A 22,225-nucleotide genomic window follows, 5' to 3' on the forward strand; every position below is an offset into this window, starting at 1 on the left:
AGTAATTGATGTCATCAAATTATAAATCCATCCCAGATAACAAATAAAAATCACTAACATGACACTTGTAAATAAAATCTGAATAAACTGAAATAGAAAATGATATAATGCATATTGTATTTATGTATAAAATAATAATATTTTAATACATTTAATATACATGAATAATATACAATATTTACAAATGTAATATATACAATTATGTAATGTATAATTATGTATAAAATTATGTAAAAACATAAGTTATTGTTATTTTCAAAGCGTATAGCACAATGTAATCTCATAATAAAAGGATGTTATTAAGCATTCTTCTATTTCATTCTAACAAGTAACTTTGGAAACGAATCCTCAAAACTAAAAATACTGTATTTTTTATTATTTTTAAATATTATATATTTTTAAACAGTTTTATTTTGGTTTATTTATGATTTGTTTTTATTATTATTACTGAAAATAATTAATGTGAGATGTAAGTTCCCACACACACCTGTAGGGCGGCGCTGTGGAGTGAATCTCCTGTGTTTGTGCGAGGATCGTCTTCAGCACCTCCTCATTCTCCTCTGGGTGAACAGAACAGGTGGAGTAAAGCACCGCCCGCACCTGAGGAACTACACACACACACACACACACACACACACACTGCCATGACTGTCTGCTCACTGACAAACACACTCGATTCACCGTTAATTAACAGTGTGTTAATCTGCAGGGAGGGACGGAGCCTCTTCACGCTCGATAGCCACTGATGAACGGATCTCTCTCTCTCACACACACACTAGATCAATAACACACAAATCATCACAGAAAATTATGAACGTCAATACAGGGAGGCATGTTCAATCACTCATCAGCTTATTGGAAACCACTGGATCAGCTCAGATTCTCTGCTGGTCTTCACTAGTTTACATTCATTTGATCTCAGGGCTGTAAAAGAAGAAGCCATGAGAGGATGATTTTAACCACAATATCTTATAAACATCTTTTAGTTTTATCAAAATAAAGGATGTTTGTGGATGCTAAATAATGTAAAAACTGATGTTCATCACGGATGTTGTTAAAACTTAAACATTGATTACATGATTACATTAAAAATATATATTTTAAATGTGAAATCAATGAAATATACCTTAATAACTGAGAAAAATAAGTTACACATTTTAATTATTTTTCTGAACAATTTTAGTGAATTATTTTTAAGTGAATTATTTTTATTTTTATTGAATTATTTTTTATAGTGAATTATTTTTCTGAATTATTATTTTTAGAGTGTTTTTTTCTGAATTATTTTAGAGTGAATTATTTTTCTGAATTAATTTTTAGAGAGAATTATGTTTCTGAATTATTTTAGAGTGAATTATTTTCTGAATTATTTTTAGAGTTAATTATTTTTCTGAATTATTCTGAATTATTTTAGAGTGAATTATGTTTCTGAATTATTTTTAGAGTGGATTATTTTTCTGAATTAATTTTAGAGTTAATTATTTTTCTGAATTATTCTGAATTATTTTAGAGTGAATTATTATTCTGAATTATTTTTAGAGTGAATTATTTTTCTGTATTCTGAATTATTTTAGAGTGAATTATTGTCTGAATTATGTTTCTGAATTAATTTTTAGAGTGAATTATTTTTCTGAATTATTTTTAGAATGAATTATTTTCTGAATTATTTTTAGAGTGAATTATTTTCTGAATTATTTTTAGAGTGAATTATTTTCTGAATTATTTTAGAGTGAATTATTATTCTGAATTATTTTTAGAGTGAATTATTTTTCTGTATTCTGAATTATTTTAGAGTGAATTATTGTCTGAATTATGTTTCTGAATTAATTTTTAGAGTGAATTATTTTTCTGAATTATTTTTAGAATGAATTATTTTCTGAATTATTTTTAGAGTGAATTATTTTCTGAATTATTTTTAGAGTGAATTATTTTCTGAATTATTTTTAGAGTGAATTATTTTTCTGTATTCTGAATTATTTTAGAGTGAATTATTGTCTGAATTATGTTTCTGAATTAATTTTTACAGTGAATTATTTTTCTGAATTATTTTTAGAATGAATTATTTTCTGAATTATTTTTAGAGTGAATTATTTTTCTGAATTATTTTTAGAGTGAATTATTTTCTGAATTATTGTTAGAGTGAATTATTTTTCTGAATTATTCTGAATTATTTTAGAGTGAATTATTATTCTGAATTATTTTAGAGTGAATTATTTTTCTGAATTAATTTTAGAGTGAATTATTATTCTGAATTATTTTTGAGTGAATTATTTTCTGAATTATTTTTAGAGTGAATTATTTTTCTGAATTATTCTGAATTATTTTAGAGTGAATTATTTTCTGAATTATTTTTAGAGAATTATTTTCTGAATTATTTTTAGACTGAATTATTTTTCTTAATTTTCAGAGTGAATTATTTTCTAAATTAATTTTTAGAGTGAAGTTCCTGAATTATTCTTGTTTTCTAGAGTGAATAATTTTTCAGATAAATGTTTTTTTAGATCATTTAATAAAGAGTTTAAACTCAGTGAAATAAAGTGGTACGAGGACGCAGCTCCGTCACACACACACACACACTCACACTGGACGACGCGCTGCAGGTCTTTCCTCTGTCGGCACACGAGCGTCTGGAGCTTCTCTGGAGAGACGGAACCATGTGACAGATCCAGCATGAGCCGCGGGTCTGAAAGTGGTTCAGAACAATCACATGTGACGGATGCTCATGTCTCTGTGCAGTACGATGACAGTGTGTGTGTGTGAGTGTGTGAGTGTACCTCTGTTCTCCTGCATGATGTAATCCACAGGGTTGCTGACGGCAGACAGGGAACACGCCGGCATCACAACCATCACACGAACATCCTGCAGACGCGTGTCAGACACGTCCAGAGACTCCAGAGAGACTGAGAGCAGCTTCACATCTGACAAACACACATTTGTTTTGTCTTCAGTTGTTCTGTAGAGGAACTCAAAATAACTCAGTGACTGTGGCAATAAAAACTGTCCATTTTGTCTTAGTGAACGTCCCCAAAGGGACCTTTTTTCTGCAGATTTAGACCCCTGGAGACACATATTAGCATTTTTCTACAGAAATATACCAAGGTCAAACACACACACACACACGTTTAACCTTCATCAGTGTCTCTGTATGAAGCTCATTTATACATTCAGCACATATGTTTATTTAAAGCAACTTAAATTGCATTCAAGGCATATATTTTTATCAGTTCATGCACCTGGCGTTGCGCGCACCATACTCTTCACATCATAGATTATATAATTAATTGACTGCAAAAAATAATTTAGATGTAAAAGTAATATTTATCTTTCTTTCATACTGTACATTAAAATGTTGTGATGTCTAAATGCACTTTTTGTATTTTAAATTAGCGTTTAACTTTTAGTTTGTATACATATATATATATTATCTTACAATTTATATACATGTATAAAAAATATACCTACACACATACATATATATATATATATATATATATATATATATATATATATATATATATATATATATATAAGATATAATATAAAACTAATATAAAACTTTGAAAAATGTGATTTTTTTTGGTTTTTATATATATATATATATATATATATATATATATATATATATATATATATATATATATTGAAAAACAAAAAAATTCACAATCTAATTCACTTTTTGCATGTAAAATTTCCATTTATTTTGAAATGTTTGCATTTTTGAATTGAGTTTTTTATATAATTATATATTATAAATTATATATATATATATATATATATATATATATATATATATATATATATATATATATATATAGTGTGTGTGTGTGTGTGTGTGTGTGTGTGCGTGAGTGAGTGAACATAATATAATATAATAACCCCTTACTCTTGCAGCCCAGTTTGGAGAGTGTGTTCTGTAGTTCATCTGTCTGTGACGGCGGTTCATCTCCCAAACACACGATCACTGTGCTCTGACCGCGAGTGTTTGATTGCGACAGAGTGTGTGTTTCAGCGTGTGCGTGCGCAGATGCAGACGCAGCCACCGCAGCCACGTGCGCAACGGTCTGAGCAGAGAAACATCCGGTCATGAGGACGTCTCCTCCTTCAGCCAGCAGGGGCCGCAGCGCCCAGGGGCCCACGCAACACGACTTATCCTACAAACACACAAAACACACACACCGTCACACACAACACCACTTATTACAATGCTTGATTCTGATTGGTCAGTCGCAACATTCCGAGGTTCGCTGATAATGACTATGGTCAATAGCAATGCTGTGTAATGGCACTCATACAGGCATTTGAGGTGTCTCTAGTGTTTCACTACAGACAGACACGCCCTCTGTTGGAAGCAGCCATGTGATACGCAGGATAATGTACACTCATGTGTCTGTGAAGTTTCAGCTCAAAATCCCCCACAGATCATTTATTATAGCTTGTCAAATTTGCCTCTATTTGGGTGTGAGCAAAAACACGCCGTTTTTGTGTGTGTCCCTTTAAATGCAAATGAGCTCCACTTTCCAGAAGAGGGCGGAGCTTTAACAGCTCAACAACAACAAAGCTGGAGAATCTCACACAGCCAAAATGAGGAAAGTGTTCAGCCTTACATTGTTCAGTCGACACTGATGGAGAGACTCAGGAAGAAGTTACAACTTTTAGACGTTTCTGAATGGTTAGTGGATAAATTTATATAGTTGATTCAACCCATTTAATTACGTTTTCTTTACATAAGCCAATGATAATGCTGAAAGAGAACACGCTGAGAGCCTATAATGAACTTTCAAAACAACAATAAATTGAATCGAAAAAGAATCACAAACAACGGTGAGGAATCGATTCTTGGAATCAGGAATCAGAATCAGAGTCGATTCCAAAACATTCAGAATCGATCCGCCCTCCTGATCACCCTGTCTGGGTTTATTTTGCGATAACAACCGGTTGGATCCCACACAGAATAAATGTGTGTACCTGAATGACGAGTCTGTGGTCGCTCAGTAATCTGGTGTCGGTCAGATCTCTCTTCACGATGTTGGGAAACACCAGCAGGTCGTGGCAGTGTGCGTCTCTACAGAAGGTCCGTCCTTCCAGCTGTCCGATAGATTTAACGCAGGAAAACCCTGATGTGCGTAACACTTCACTGACCTCCTCAAAACTACACACACACACACACACACACACACACACACACACACACACACACACACACACACACACACACACAGATGATGAAATTAAGTGTCAAATATAAGCCAAGAGCAACACTATAGAGAGGAGAAATCGGTGTGTGTGTGTGTGTGTGTGTGTGTGTGACCTCCAGTGCTGGTGATTGGATCTGTCTGCAACTCAGTGAAATTTACAGCCTCACACACACATGTGAAATAAGACTGGTCACCCCAGAATGGAGGTTAAACAGGGGAGAACCAGAATAATGCCACATCTGAACTATAAATCACACTCACACAAACACATTCTCATCTTTCTACCTCATAAACAATAAATAATTTCAGTGAAAAATCATACGGCAATACAGGGAAATGAGATGAAAACAAACCCCACGGCAAAAAACGATGTTCTGCCTCAGTATTTTTGTCTTTTGTTTTCCAGAACGAATATCTAAAGATTCTTAACGAGAAGCAAAATGACTGAAGATATTAAGAAAAATTAAGTGAGTTTGTGCTTAAAACAAGAACAAATATCTGCTAATGGGGTCAGAAAAATACTGAGGAAGAATATTATATGAAACAAACTGTAATCTGTCTCGTATGAAGCTCAGAGCACCTGCTGCGGAGCGTGTTGATCCACGCGTACAGCGGCAGCTGCGTCGCTCGCTCCTGTCTGTGCCGGATGTTCTCCGGCAGGATGTTTTCCAGCGTCAGCAGGTCGTGTTTGATCCGACATCGAGCCAATGACGCCACGAGTTTAGTCCTGAACCTGTCACACAACGATAACACCAAACAGGGCTTTACACACCTCACAAAACAGGTTCTGAACTCCTGAAACGCCTCCATCTTCACAATATTTAAATAATTCATACGCAGAATAAAGGGGCGGGGCCTGGTTGAGTTAGTTAGTAGTGTGTTGAAACTGGCGGTTATGGTAAGGGGCGGGGCATTTCCCTAATGACCAATCACAACACACTGCAACCAATCAGAGCTCATTGTGCTTTCAGAAGGAGGAGACAGGAACTAAACAGTGTGTTACTGACAGACTGGGAAGAGAGGAGCTGCAAAAATGGAGGATATGAGGAAAATAATCAACCTGATACGCGCTCTTTAAATATATATCACAATGCATAGTTTCACTTGTGAATTTCTGAGCAATCTTACCAAAGATATGACTGTGAATTTGACCTCTGACCCACCTTAGCAGACACGCCTCCACCTCTCTGACAGCCTTCACCTCCTCCTCCGCCTGATTGGCCGGTTGCATGCGTGGGAGGAACTTCCTGTCCATTAAGTCAGTGAGCATGACGGCCACCAGACTCATCCTGCCGTCCAGCTGCAGACAGACAGAGATCAAGCTTTATAATACAAACACACTAGAGGAATATACAGTCTGCTTCATACTGAGGAAATAACTTCCTGCACTGCAATGAATCATGCTCTTCCTCAGTGTTTCTGTCTCGTTTTCAGCACAAATATCTAAACATTCTTAAATCAAGATGCATTTACTGGAGAAGCAAAATGACTGAAGATAGTAAGTCTTGTTTATTGAAAAATGTATCAAAATGAAGAGACATCTTGTTTTCTCTTTGAATTCTGCCTATTTTTCCATTGGCAGATATTTGTTCTTGTTTTAGGCACAAACTCACTTCATTTTGATGATTTTATTCAGAAAACAAGACTTAATATCTCAATTTTCAGAATATATAAAAAAAAAAAAATTAAAGGTATAAATTCATTTTAAATGATAATATAATATAATATAATATAATAATTAATGGCTGTTTACAAACTCTTGTTTTTTTAACTATAGCTTTTATTAATATTTTGAATTAGTTATTTGTTCATTTTCCATTTTCAGTTTAGTTTAAGTTTTAGTAATTTTGCTTTTTTTTGCCCTTTTTATTATTTTTTTTTTACTTCTTTTACTTCATCTTGATGATTTTATTCAGAAAACAAGACTTAATATCTGAAGTTTCAGAATGTAAAAAAATTAAAGGTATAAATTCATTTTAAAAGATAATATAATATAATATAATATAATATAATATAATATAATATAATATAATATAATATAATATAATATAATATAATATAATATAATATAATATAATATAATATAATATATAATTTAATATAATATAATAATTACTGGCTGTTTACAAACTCTGTTTTTTTAACTATAGCTTTTATTAATATTTTGAATTAGTTATATGTTTATTTTCCATTTTCATTTAATTTTAGTTAAAGTTTTTGTAATTTTGCTTTTTTTTGCCCTTTTTATTATTTGTTTTACTTCTTTTACTTAATTTTGATGATTTTATTCAGAAAACAAGACTTAATATCTGAAGTTTCAGAATGTAAAAAAAAATAAAGGTATAAATTCATTTTAAAAGATAATTAATATAATATAATATAATATAATATAATATAATATATAATTTAATATAATATAATAATTACTGGCTGTTTACAAACTCTGTTTTTTAACTATAGCTTTTATTAATATTTTGAATTAGTTATATGTTTATTTTCCATTTTCATTTAATTTTAGTTAAAGTTTTTGTAATTTTGCTTTTTTTTGCCCTTTTTATTATTTGTTTTACTTCTTTTACTTAATTTTGATGATTTTATTCAGAAAACAAGACTTAATATCTGAAGTTTCAGAATGTAAAAAAAATAAAGGTATAAATTCATTTTAAAATATAATATAATATAATATAATATAATATAATATAATATAATATAATATAATATAATATAATATAATATAATATAATATAATATAATATAATATAATATAATATAATATAATATATAATTTAATATAATATAATAATTACTGGCTGTTTACAAACTGTTTAGTTATTTGTTTATTTTCCATTTTCATTTAATTTTAGTTAAAGTTTTAGTAATTTTGCTTTTTTCGTCCTATTTATTAATTTTTTATAACAATGTCTATTTAGTTTTATTGATTATTACAGTTTTCAGTTATTTTAGTAAATCAAGTTAAACTAAATGAAAATGAGAAAACTTGCTCTGGCAACTAGCTGAAAACGAATGTTTTCTTTTTTTAATAAATATTTTATTTTATTTTAGTTAACATCTATATTTTTGATCCCAAGTAACAAACTTGTTTTTATGGTTTTTGTTTTAGTTAACTATAATAGCCCTGGCATGAGAATCAGCATTCAGCTTTTCAGCCATTGATTCCACGTCTGAATACATTTACGCCACATAAAGTTTGTGTAAAGCTGCCTTGTTCTTGTGATTACAAGCTTGTCAAGTGCTTTGTTGTCAGAAAGAACAGGAATCATGAAGGACACCAGGTTTTTTCTTGCCTATTTATTGAAAAAATCTTATGAAAGCAAAAAAAGGATATTATGCATCCCATTCTTCGACATCCATATAAACTAGATAATCAGCTGGCTGACGATTCTGGGATATCTGCCAAATACAGGCTATTTTTGCTGTCTATAAAACATACAATACACTTCAAATGATTTATCATTTATGTAAATATGTATTTTAATGACAAGAGCAGGCTATGTTGCTGTTGTGGAAAAACTAATAAAGAATAGCAGTCGCATCAATCGCTCTTCCCTCCGGCATGTTTAAAGTTCACGGATCGCCCAATTCAGGAACTTATCCCCGAGCTTCCCAGTGGTAAATATGACTTAATGTGCAATTTTTAAGTAGGAAACTCATATTTATGATAATTCTGAGTGAAGGCATTATGAATGCAGCTGTAGATTAAGCAGATTTCAGTGGTAATCATCAGCAGCAGCTGGAGGGGTTTATTCCCTGCTCCTCGTGTTTGTCCTCTCTGAAGGTCAGACTCAGACCCGTGAGATTCCTCTCGTGTGTCGCCGGGTAACTGTGTCTCAGCGCTGCGGATCTAACAGCTCAGACTCATCGGAGACACAGGAATAAATCCCTCACGTTTAAATGTTTATAATGTTTAAATTCAGTCAGCTGACGGAACAAACATATGAACTTTTGTTCAAGTGTTTCAAAACAAGAGGAATACCTCGTATCACTAGTGTATTTTTAATCAATTAACTGACACATTAAGTTACATATATAATACAGCATGTAAGAACATTATTTAACGCACTCTTACTAGATGACAACATCTGAGACAAACATGATGAAACATCTCAGGTGAGAGCTTCGAAAGAGCATGTGTGTGTGTTAATATGCTGATTAACATTAGCGTCAGCTCGTTAGAGGTCATTCTGTGTGTGTGTGTGTGTGTGTGTTTGTGCTTCATTGTGTTCAGAGTTTATAGTCTCTCTTAAGATTCAGAGTAACGACCTGCCAAACCAGCAGCGGACAAACGATTCATCCTTTACAGCGGCTGTATTTCAGCCTCCAGTGTGTGTGAGTGTAAAATAAATGCATTTGTGAGTGTGTTTGCACCACGACCATCAGTACTCACATTTACCACCTGCAGTGCATTCTGGGAGTGTTTAGTCATTTATGGACATTCTGTTTCATCAGAAAGTCAGACAGACAGATTTGACCACTCACACTCACACACACACACACACACACACACACACACACACACACACACACACACACACACACACACAGAGTCCCGTCCTCCACTCACCATTGGCTGTGAGACACAGAAGCAGCTGTCAATCAGGACATCCTCCAGAAGCTCCTGATCTACAGAAAAGAGATCAAATAAACATGTTCAGACTGAAACAGACTGATATAGTTTTAGATCGCAGGGGGAAATGAAGAAACTGCATGAGAGAAAATATCCAAAACCATAAACCGAATCATTTGACTCGAGTGACTCGTTCAGACCTCAGAGACGCTTTAAAAGACTCGCTTTCACAACAAAAAAGGATGATCTAATTACAGTTTGTAATGAGAGATTTTATATTAAACAACACTGAAACAGTCAAAACAATTTCATTTTAACAAAATAATAAAAAGTTAAAACCTTAAAACACAGAACATCTATCACACATTTGTATGATTAATATTAAATAATATAAATATTAGATGAAAAAACATAAATATTAGAAAGGTTGCCTTGGAAACTAAATGAAAAAAAAAATACCTGACATACTAAAATTATTAAAACAAAAACTGAAACAGAAATGAATTAAAGCTATATAGAAATATTGAAAAAATATACTAATACACTAATAAAACTAAAATGAAAATATGATCTGAAAATCTAAGATAATTCAAAATATTAATAAATACTATAATAGTATATGAATAATACAAATGGTGTGTGATGATTTGTGTGAGGAAAAGACACGTTTAGATAAATATAGACACATCTTTTGATGGTATCAAAAACCGAAGCTCAGACATTCTGCTGAAGATGAAAGAAAGAAAGAAAATTGTACAGAAGTATAGAAGAAGAAGAATATCATAAAACATCTCTCACAATTTCCCAAATACTCAGCAAAACCTTACGATGATCAAAAGAAGAGTTCGTGCAAATACATTTTATAGCTCATTTTTCCCTGAGTGGGTAAAAATAGAGACCCTAATTCATTTTTATTTCATTTCTCTGGAGAATAGAGCTTGGAATTACGTATCATAAAGAAGGCATCTGTCTCCCTGAGCGGAGGGAGAGAGAGCTGGGAATTTTCCTTCATGTTACGCGCGAGTAAAAGGGAAATCAGTCGGTGGGGAATTACGTGTGGCTGTTTTTAGTCGCTCCTGCGGGGCTTTCAGACGCTTCGGCAGCTACAGAATCACCTGAAGAGTCTCGCAGGAGTCGTGTAAATGATGCGTGTGTGAGTGAAGATAAGCTCTTATCTTGATTGACAGGTGTGATCCCCGTCTCTGCCCATCAGCGGTTTCCATGACAACTACAAACATCCCATTCATCCGCCCTGACAGGAAACCATCAGCGTGTGTGGGCAAGAAATATCAACAAACATCATCATCAATTCGCTGAGAAGAGTCTCTCTCACACACACACACACACACACACACACACACACACACACACACACACACACACACACACACACACACACACACACAGGGTCTCGTGTTCTTGACCGCCTTGATTCAGTCATTAACCCTCTGATCTCTGACTCATTACACAATTAATTATGTTCAAACATTTAAAATGAACACAGGAGAAAACATGTGACCTCCATTAATGAAGCAATCAGTACTGCATGTGGGCGTGGCTACAGCACAGCTGCTATCCAATCAGAAGAGAGCTGGGGCGGGACTAAGAAAGAGGCTGAAGAGAGCGGTAGAAACGGGCCCAGCGGTGGTCATCATCACATAGATCACATTTACAGCAGCTCCTCTGCCAAAGTCTCGGTGGAGAAACATCTGACAGGATAAATCCTCGGCCGCACTAATGGTCTGGAGCTGGAGCGGAATGAGAACGATGTTTATCGCAGCGCTGATCTGTTCATGGCCACATACTGAGATTACGCCTAATTCTTGTTGAGGGTTGTTGGTTTAAAGTAGGGCCACTAATTGCTCTGGGTGGAGGAGTGAAGCAGGAGCGATGATGTCAGGACTGTGGGCGGAGTCATGATGTCATCATTCTGGATTCAGACCTGGGGTTTTCCATCTGGGGCCCTGGGAGGGAGTGCTTGGAATTCCGTGGAAAATTTTAAAGAAAAGGTGTACAAAAAATGTAAAAATAAATAATAGAAAAATACATTTATGATTATTAAATTAATTAAATAAAATAAATAGATTAGTATTGTAATACTATTATACTGTAAAAATTGAGTTTTTAATAATAAAATATTATATTACAGTTAATGAGCACAACTGTAAAATAACATTTTTATTATTACATTTATTTTATTATTATACTGCAAAAAATTGTTGCAATATATTATAGTAATATATTTCTCAATAGTATATTGAATAATAATAGTATTGTACGTATTAAGAAAAATTTAATTTTACAATTGTACAGTACAATATTTGTTTAGAGTATAACAGAAGTTAAATATGAATATATTACTTGCTACTTTATTTATTAATAATAACAATAATAATTATTATTATTTTATTTTAGTTAATAATACTTTTATTTACAATTGTACTGTAAAATAAAATTATTATTATTATTATTAAACAATATTTTTACAATATAAATATTGCAATTGTAATAAATGTTAATATTTAATTTCATTTTTTACAAAAAAATTAAAATTAAATAATACAAAAATAAATGAATAATTAGATAAAAAGAATTAATGAATAAACCTTAGATTAAAACAAAAAAACAAATAATCAGATGAAAATAAATAAGCATATAAATTAGATTAAAATAAATAAAAAATAAAAAAAAATTATTTAAAAATTAATAAATAAAAATTCATTAAATGAATAAATGGGTAAATAAATAAATAAATAAATAATTAATAAATAAATTATTAAAATACATAACAAATAACTAATCAAAAATGAAGAATGAAGAATGAGAATCAGAAATAGAATAAAAAATAAAGTTTTTATATAAAATAGAATAAAATAAATCAACATTATATTAAAAATAATTAAACAATAATTTATTAAAATAAATGAGTGAGTGAGTAAACAAATAATCAGAAATAAATTTTAAAATAAATAAATAATAAATTTATTAAATTAAATAAGTAAATGAGCAAATAAATAATAAATAAAGGATTAAAATAAATAAAAAATAACTAATTCAAAGATTATAATGAGAATTAGAAAATATAATAAAATAAATAAACAAACATTATATTAAAAATTAAATAATAACTAAATAATTAAAATAAATGAGTACATAAACAAATAAAAAAGTAATACATAAATAAAATTAGATTAAAATAAAACGTAAATCAAACATTTACAATAATCAAAAATAAATAAACTGTAAAAAATAAAAATAATAATCAATTATTTGATTAAAATAAGTAATAAATAAACTACATTAAAACAAACATATAAATAAATAATTAGATTAACATAAATAAGTGGGTAAATAAACAAATAAGTAATAAATAAATAAATATTACATAAAAAAAAAAACAAAAAAAAAAATTTGATTAAAACAAACATTTGATTAAAAAAGAAAGTAGATTGAAATAAATGCGGTAAATAAATAAATAAATAAATAAAATACAGCACTATAATGACTAGGAAGAATGTAACTTAATAGAAGCTAAATATTTTCCAAATAATATTTTACATATATATATATATATATATATATATATATATATATATATATATATATATATATAATATAAATTTATCACAGTATAAATTTGGTCTTCATACACAAAACTATAAAAATGTCTTTTAAGTTTTAGGATGGGCGTCCCTCGCGCAATTACAATCCTATTTAAGGGTCTGACTGCAGGATCAATGATGTCATCGCTCTGGGCGGGGTCATGAAACAGAACTGATGATGTCATGCCTATGGGCGGAGTCCTACGGCACAGAGAGTCCAGTGATGGACGACAGCAGAGAAAAGAACAGCGAAACAAAGGAAAAAGAAATGAACGGGAGAACACAATGGAAGGAGCTCCATTTCTCTTCTTTATCTCTTCGATGTGAGAAGCACACTGTACGCATGTTCACAAAAACACGCCCATCTATCTGCCAGAAGACAACCAACCCGGCCTGAGAAACGTCTCACTCTGGCCCAGAGTTTTAATCAGGCCGTTTGCATGAGTCACATGCTCTCCGGCTGATATTTACCGTGGTATCACTGGCAGGGGAACCGTTGTGCTGCTCAAGGACAAAATCACAATCAGCCCTGTGGACTTCCTGTTGAAGTCTTTATCTCCTCCAGTGAACTGCAACAATCCCAGAAACCCTGAGATTCGGCTCCAATCTCCTCCGGACGTGTCTCCGCACTCGGAAGCCTGATGAAAACTGATGAAGCCGCAGGGGAATCATGGGAGAATAATCTGCAGTCGCCAATAAGTGATCACGGCGCCCGTGAGGTCACCTGACCGATCAAGTCTCTGCCCTTTATTCCCACAGCCTGCTTCATTTGCATCTGATGGATTTGATCTCAACGAGAGAGAGAGAGAGAATCGAAGCAGATCTACATTTTACACATATTGAATTTCACATTAAATCGTTCTGCATCTCTGAGCGCCTCACATACTTGACTCTTACACTTTCGCAGGCTGTGATCGGCCTTTCTGTCACGCTGAACCGGCTCGCTCCGGTGCACAGACATTTTAAAAAGCACTGGGAGGGCAAATGTAGAAGTGAAAGTATTTCTCTAAAGATCTCTTGATGGTGTGTGTCCGTGTGTATGTGAGTCACGTTTGTGTGTGTGTGTGTATTGATCGTGCAGCGTGGAGTTAAGACAGATTAAAGCAGCTTTTCCCAGGTGACCGACCTCATGTGAAACACGCTCGCAAACCAAAACAGCCACATCCATATCACCGGCTTCAGTCTCAGCTCTGATCGACTTTCACACTGAAACCGGAGCAGCTCTTCAGTGTTATTCAGCCTAACATCAAATCAGTCAAGCTTCACTAGTGCTGACAGTGATGTGATCCAACCTCTGAGCATTAAAGTTCATAGAATAATAATGATGTTGTTATGATTAATATTATTAGATGAAAATATTAAATAAAATAATAGATTAGCATCGTAATGCTACTGTACTGTAAAAATGGAGTATTTAATAATAAAATATTATTTATAGTTAATAAGTACAACTGTAATTTGTTTTATTATTAAATGCAAGTACTGCAGTATCATAGTATTAAAATAGTTATATATTTCTCAATATTTTATTTAATATAATAATATTAATTAATATATTTTACGTATTAAGAATAATTTAATTTTATAATTGTACAGTACAATATTTCTTTAGAGTATAACAGTAGTTAAATAGTAATATATTTCTTATTATTTTATTTACTATTAATTATAATTATTATTTATTTATCTACAATATAATAGTATTACAATTGTAATATATTTCTTACAATTTTATTTAATAATAATAATAATAATAATAATAATAATGACAATAATTTTCTAGTTATTAATAATTTTAGTTCACAGTATAACAGTAGTTAAATAATACATTTCTTAATCTTTTATTTATTAGTAATAATAATAATACATTTATTTTACAATTAATAATTTTCAAAATTGTACTGTAAAATAAAATTATTACTATTAAATAATAATTATTTAAAATATAAATATTACACTTAATATTATACTTAATATATTAAATTACACTTAATATATTTCTTAATATTTTATTTCAAATTTATTATTATTATTAAATAATAATTGTTACTAAAGTATTAAATAGTAATATTTATTAATATTTAATTAGTAATAATAATTGATATTGATAATAATTTTATTTCACAATTGTACTGTAAAATAATTTTAATATTATTATAACTATTAAATAATATATTTTTAACAATATTACACATGTAATATATTTCTTAATATTTTATTAAATAAAAATAATAATAATTTTACTCTAAAATTGTACTGTATTAACAAAAATATTATTAAAGAATAATTATCACAGTATAACAGTATAAAATTAGCAATTTAATTATTTATATTTTATTTAATAATAATAATAATAATGATGATGATAACTCATATATTTTACAGTTATTCATAATTTTATTTCACAATTGTACTGTACAATATTTGTTTACAGTATAACGGTAGTTAAATAGAAATATCTTTCTTATTTATTAGTAACAATACTTTTATTTTACAATTAATATTAATTTCATTTAAATTGTACTGTAAAATAAAACTATAATTATTTTATTTATATACTTCCAGTGAAAATGGCCCTCAGTCTTACAGGATCAGAATATGGTATATTCTTCAGTGAATGTGTTTGTATGTATTGAGCGCTTCACCGCGGCGCAACAAGCGTTTATAATTAACATTCAGCTCGTCTACAAGCTCCTGCATCTCATTACCGACTCTAATTAAGGTGCATGTAAAGGCCCAGAGACGTCTGTGAGACAACTGTGATCATGTCTTAACTCCTAATTCTGCCTAATGAATACTGATAAACCACCAAACCTGCGAACGACAGCAGAAAGGCATTCTGGGAAATGTAGGATTAGTGTATATCCACATTCGGACACTGATGGATGGATAACGGCTGTCAGACCACCGGCTCTACATGATCTTCACTGACACACACACAGAAATCAATCCTCGCTCCTGACGGATCCGACACAAATCTCATCACATCATCCGGCAGACGCCCGTATCGCCTCCAAGCAGCTCAGACAGCAGATGATTGGTCGAATTGATCTGTTGCATTGTGGGTAGCAGACCCAGCTGACACAGTCATCGATCATCATTCTGTCTCTGACATGTTTAGAAGGTCCCACAGGAGAGAAAAGTCACGAATGAGATCTCATTAACGTCTCAAATGCTTCTCCTGCACTGCAAAGAGATTAAATGGAAAGTGAGTCTCCTGCTTCTCAGGTGTTTCTCAACACCAACATACAAATCTCACTATGAACTGAAGAAGCGACAGATCCTTTATTCTGTACCGCGATGTGTAAAGGATCGCTGAAAAAGAAAAAAATGTAGGGCGGGGCTTGTCTCTGTGTAAGTGCAAGGAGTTGACTGGTCGTTGAGATGTGGGCGTGGCTCTCAAAAGTGTATGCAGATGAGTGTGAGCTTGAGGGGCGGAGTTTAAGCGCACTAAACGATTGGACAATCATGCATTCATCACCAGAGGGTAACACATTATAAGTAACGTGAGTTACGTAATCAGATTACTTTTTTAAGTAACTAGTAAAGTAACACATTACTTTTAGATTTACAACAAAATAGTTACTTTCTTTTACCATTCATTTCACTTCTGGTATTAAAGGGCCTTTACATTTGCCAAAAATAGAACTTTTATTTATTTTTTTGTTAAAAATCAAACAAGCAAGCCCAGCCCAGGAAGTAAGGCAAAAGTAACGTAATGCATTACTTTACATAAAAAAGTAACTAAGTAATGCAATTAGTTACTTTTTCAGGGAGTAACACAAAATTGTAACACATTACTTTTAAAGTAACTTCCCCAAAACTGTTAACAGGTAAATAAAAAAAAAATGTAAACTTGCACGGATGAATTATTAACAATATAATCTATAACTTGCATTTGAAAACTGATCAAGATCAAGTGAATTTCATGCCGACTTTAAAGCTGCACTATGTTACTTTTTAAAAATAAAACTGCATGCATCTTGTGGAAGAACATTGTTTTGGTTGTGCTTCGGCTCTATCTTCAGTGATTAGGGCTGTGTATTGCAATGAATCTGCCGATCCGATACAGGGGTTCCGATACGATATAATTTGATATATTGCAATAATGTAAGAAAGAAAAAAATATTGCGATATTTTTTGGTTGTGCTTCGGCTCCATATTCAGTCATTTTGCCTCTAAAGTAAATGTATCTTGATTTAAGAATGTTTAGATATTTGTACTGGAAAACAAGACAGAAATACTGAATAAGGGCCGGTTCACACAGAACGTGTTGGCGCTGTCAAAAACTAGAAGTGCCTTTTTTTAAAGTTGAACTGTTCTTGTTCTAATAACACGGCGTGTCATACACAGTGTCGTGTGTGAGACGCTGTAAAAGACGTAAACGCAAGCAAAGACTAAAGTATAACACAAGATGCGTTGCACAGCAGTATTGTTTTGAACAGGAGAAAGTGCAACATACAATATGGTGGAATAAGTCCCGCCTTCTAAATAAGAACCAATCGCCGACTGGTAAATCAACATCGCGTCACTGCAGCGGCCGATAGAAGCTCCGGTTCCTATAGAAACAGTCAGACGCGCGCCTCCGAAATGAGACACAAGAGGCACTTTAGGTCTGCGCATGAGCATTAGCTTGATCCAGCCTGGAAAATACCGTTTTTTGTCATGATTTGAGCGTTTAGAAACAGAATTTATGAGATAGTTGTTGTCAGAATTCATTGGTGATTTCAAATATGAAATTTAATCGAAAGCTTGGCAGACAGATTTGGAGAATTTGATGTTTCCTCATTCAAAGAGATAGGAGCTACACTCGAATGCCCGAGAGGCTTTCAAAGATGGCCACCGAGTGAAATGACTTGTCTTAAAGGGACTTTGACACAATGGTTAAAGGCCGTTTACATTGAAAAACAATGAAAAAGTAGCGCAGTGCAACGGAAAAAAAAAACAGCCCTCAGAACATCAGTTTTTGCATTGTATACAAATGACGTATGCAGGGCCGTAACCACCATAGACAATAGTAAGAAATGGCCAAATTGCCCAGCACTCGTCAATGTCAAAATGACTTAGATGGCCAATCAAATCAAAGAAGGCGGGCCTTACTGTTCACAGAAGACGAGTAGCTAAATATGTAATATTTGCCAACTTTTTTATGATAGAAATTAGGGCTGCATCAACGAATCGATAAAGTCGATAAAATTCGATTATTAAAAGAGTTGGCACTAAATTTCATTATGGATACGTTGTGTCGCGCGACTATTATGCCTCTCAATAAAGACGCGGAGATGTTTGAGTAAAAAAAAAGCGCTGTTGAGCGCGAAGCAGAGCGGAGCAAAAATAAATAAATAAATAGCAGAGCGGAGTTAGAGGAAAGACCATCGGAGAGACCCGTAATGTTGTTCTGAACAGGCGCTGTTGGCACGAGGGACAGGACCCCCGCAGTTTTGAAAAGACAGAAATCAACCCCCGCACTTTTGATACGGGCTGCTTCAATTAGTCACACTATATCATCTTTTAGCTTTGGATATTTTCTTTCAAATGAGACCATTTTCACGTTTCTGTGAGCTTTCGTTCATAAATAATCAACTGTTTTGTCGCGGATGTGATTGTGAAGAACAGGAAATGCGCTCTTGAACGGAGAAACCGTCTATAGGAGAAACACGCGATCTCCAAACCACCGGTTAAAGCGTTCTAACGTTTTAGGACAGGTCGATGGTATATAAATCATGCCCGAATGTCAATCAAGCCAAACCGTCCATTCAGAAACCGAGAATTTGACACTTGAAGGTAAGGAGGCTGATCTCTCAGGTTGACGTGCGAGCTGGCTTGACCGAAGTTTTCGTGAGGATTTAAGGCTTATGGACTGTTTTGATTTTGGTAATTACATCTAGAAAGATAAAAGCATTGATGGCATCTATAAAATAGATATCTGAAAGCGAAACAAAAGTGATATTGCCTCGTCCAGTGAGGAGGACGCACGAGAGGAGACCTGCGCGTTTAATTGGTATGTGTACTGTAATACTACATTTACAATGCTTATCAGTGGCATACATTTCGATTGCGAACGTGAAAATCCAAAAGACCATGACTAAAACTAAATCAAAATTTGCTGTCAAAATTAACACTGATCTGTTGTCATGTATTTATTCTGTGCTTTGTCCCATATCGGTTATTGTTGACAAATATATTTGTGTTTGTTGTAGCCTACTTTTTAAATTTCATTTTAAAGTTTTTTTTATAGCACTTGGTCATCTTAACATAAACAAAAATATACATCTTTTTGTGCACTTTATTAAAAAAAAAAAAAAAACTATATTTTTGGCAGATGTAAAGCATACATGTGTATTTTTTTGTGTTAGTCCAGTTGTTTTTTGTTTGTTATTACTTTAACAGCTCAGGGATGTTAAAAGAGCAACCTGTTTTTGCACGTTCTGAGGATTTTTTGCACTGTGAATTTGCACTATAACTTCTGTTTTTGAATAAAAGGTTGGAAATTAATGCCCCCCAACCCCCCAATTCATCGATTAATCGTAAAAATAATCGACAGATTAATCGATTATTGAAATAATCGTTAGTTGCAGCCCTAATAGAAATGTTCAGTGACCGATAGCAATATCCAGTGATGCAAACTATTCAATATTTTTATGAAATTTCTACAAATTGAATTGAAAATATGCTATTATTTACAAATCAGGTAAATCGTAACTGAATGTGATGAGACAAAAAAGTTTTGCGTATTCATATTAAACATACGATTAAGTGTGAATGTGAGCATATTTACAAATTACTTGAGACAACAGACCTGAAGCTTTTTTTTTATTATAACCCTTTTATTCATTTAATTATTTAATTTAATTTGAATAAAAATAAGCAAATAACATCCCCCTGCAAAAAAACAAAACAAACTTTGGTGTTCAAGACGTTCAAGACATGCTTATGGTCTCAGACGTACAATTTCCTCTGAAATCAGTCCCGACAGCTCTACAGTATAAATCACTATTAGAGCTTCATCACAGTGTATTTGAGTAAAGACATGCAGACGTAGTGTAGCTTTAATTATGACACATTAGCTCGATGCTGATCGTCACACAGTACTGAATGTAGTACATGTTGTGTCGTACAGACTCTGTCTTAGTCTCTTGGGCACAAAGCGGCTCATTAGTTAGCTGTCGTTTAGCACACTTTCTTCCACAGCGATGTGCAGCGCGCTCAATAAAGCAGGCGTCCCTCTGGAGCTTCGGCACATTAATTATTCTGCTAAAAGGACACTGATGCTGACCATCACGCAGGACTAAATTATGCTTCAGAAGTCATGCTCCTATTACCTGCACACTGCCAGAGACGCCCACGCCGTCATAAATGGGAATAAATGTGAAATAAATATTAAAATTCACAATGTTTGCTTTCCAAATACACATTCCTGTTCTTAGTGTGAATGATTCAACGGTTATTCTAAAGAAAAAAGTAGTGGTAACAACAACAATACACTTCACTTCACTACATTTCAAAAATGTCTTTGTTAAAGCATTATAAGCCATGAACCTCGTCTACGATGAGAATCACGACACCACAGACTTTGATTTGAAGCAAAAAAGTATTTGAAAATCAGACTAAAATACAAAGGTATAAGATACAGATTTAGTGAGGGAAAGAACTACAATCCCATGAAGCATTACGAACAGCACAATCAAATTAAAAACGATAGAGAAATATAAAACTATTCATTTAAAAATATTGATTTTATATATATAGAAACAACATATTTTAAGTTTAACGCAAAATAAGCATTTATATATATACAGTACAGTCCAAAAGTTTGGAAAAAAGAAGTTTCGTCTGCTCACTATGGCTACATTTATTTAATCAAAAATACAGTAAAAAACAGTGATATTGTGAAATATTATTACAATTTAAAATAACTGTGTACTATTTAAATATATTTGACAAAGTAATTTATTCCTGTGATCAAAGCTGAATTTTCAGCATCATTACTCCAGTCTTCAGTGTCACATGATCCTTCAGAAATCATTCTGATATGCTGATCTGCTGCTCAAGAAACATTTAATGTGTACAATTGTACAAAATATTTGTGTACAATATTTTTTTTCAGGATTATTTGATGAATAGAAAGTTCAAAAGAACAGTGTTTATCTGAAATCTAATCTTTTGTAACATTATAAATGTCTTTACTGCCACTTTTGATTGATTTAATGCAACCTTGCTGAATAAAAGTATTCATTTCTTTAATTTCTTTTCAAAAAAATAAAAATAAAAATTCTTACTGACCCCAAACTTGTGAACGGTAGTGTATAATGCTACAGAAGCTTTGTATTTCAGATAAATGCTGTTCTTTTGAACTTTCTATTCATCAAGGAATCCCGAAAAAAAAAGTACACAACTGTTTTCAACATTGATAATAATCATAAATGTTTCTTGAGCAGCAGATCAGCATATCAGAATGATTTCTGAAGGATCATGTGACACTGAAGACTGGAGTAATGATGCTGAAAATTCAGCTTTGATCACAGGAATAAATTACTTTGTCAAATATATTTAAGTAGTACACAGTTATTTTAAATTGTAATAATATTTCACAATATTAAAGTTTTTTACTGTATTTTTAATTAAATAAATTTAGCCTTGGTGAGCAGACGAAACTTCTTTTAAAAACATTAAAAATCTTAGTGGTTCCAAACTTTTGGACTGTACTGTATATATATATATATATATATATATATATTGAGAGCGTAGGGAGACTGATTACGTCATTCGCAGCTAAAGAGCTCTTTTGGCATGTTACGATTGTGGCGACACTGATTGGTGGAATTTTCTGTAGAGCATCATGG

The 22,225-nt window shown here is 32.4% G+C and overlaps 1 protein-coding gene across 1 annotated transcript in view; it reads right to left on the reverse strand.

Annotated features, from left to right (window-relative positions):
- The window catches only part of LOC137018968 (putative methyltransferase NSUN7), a 29,865-nt gene that overhangs the window by 4,578 nt on the left and 3,062 nt on the right, over nucleotides 1-22,225 (reverse strand). Inside the window, exons 3-10 of the mRNA XM_067383850.1 lie at nucleotides 9,778-9,836; nucleotides 6,359-6,495; nucleotides 5,776-5,928; nucleotides 4,966-5,149; nucleotides 3,884-4,151; nucleotides 2,775-2,918; nucleotides 2,582-2,683; nucleotides 488-608 (exon numbers count right to left, since the gene is read on the reverse strand). Coding sequence (XP_067239951.1) covers nucleotides 488-608; nucleotides 2,582-2,683; nucleotides 2,775-2,918; nucleotides 3,884-4,151; nucleotides 4,966-5,149; nucleotides 5,776-5,928; nucleotides 6,359-6,495; nucleotides 9,778-9,836 — 1,168 coding nt within the window. The remainder of the gene's footprint in view (nucleotides 1-487; nucleotides 609-2,581; nucleotides 2,684-2,774; nucleotides 2,919-3,883; nucleotides 4,152-4,965; nucleotides 5,150-5,775; nucleotides 5,929-6,358; nucleotides 6,496-9,777; nucleotides 9,837-22,225) is intronic.

The sequence above is a fragment of the Chanodichthys erythropterus genome, chromosome 1 (assembly GCF_024489055.1).
Source record: "Chanodichthys erythropterus isolate Z2021 chromosome 1, ASM2448905v1, whole genome shotgun sequence".
NCBI classification, from domain to species: domain Eukaryota; kingdom Metazoa; phylum Chordata; class Actinopteri; order Cypriniformes; family Xenocyprididae; genus Chanodichthys; species Chanodichthys erythropterus.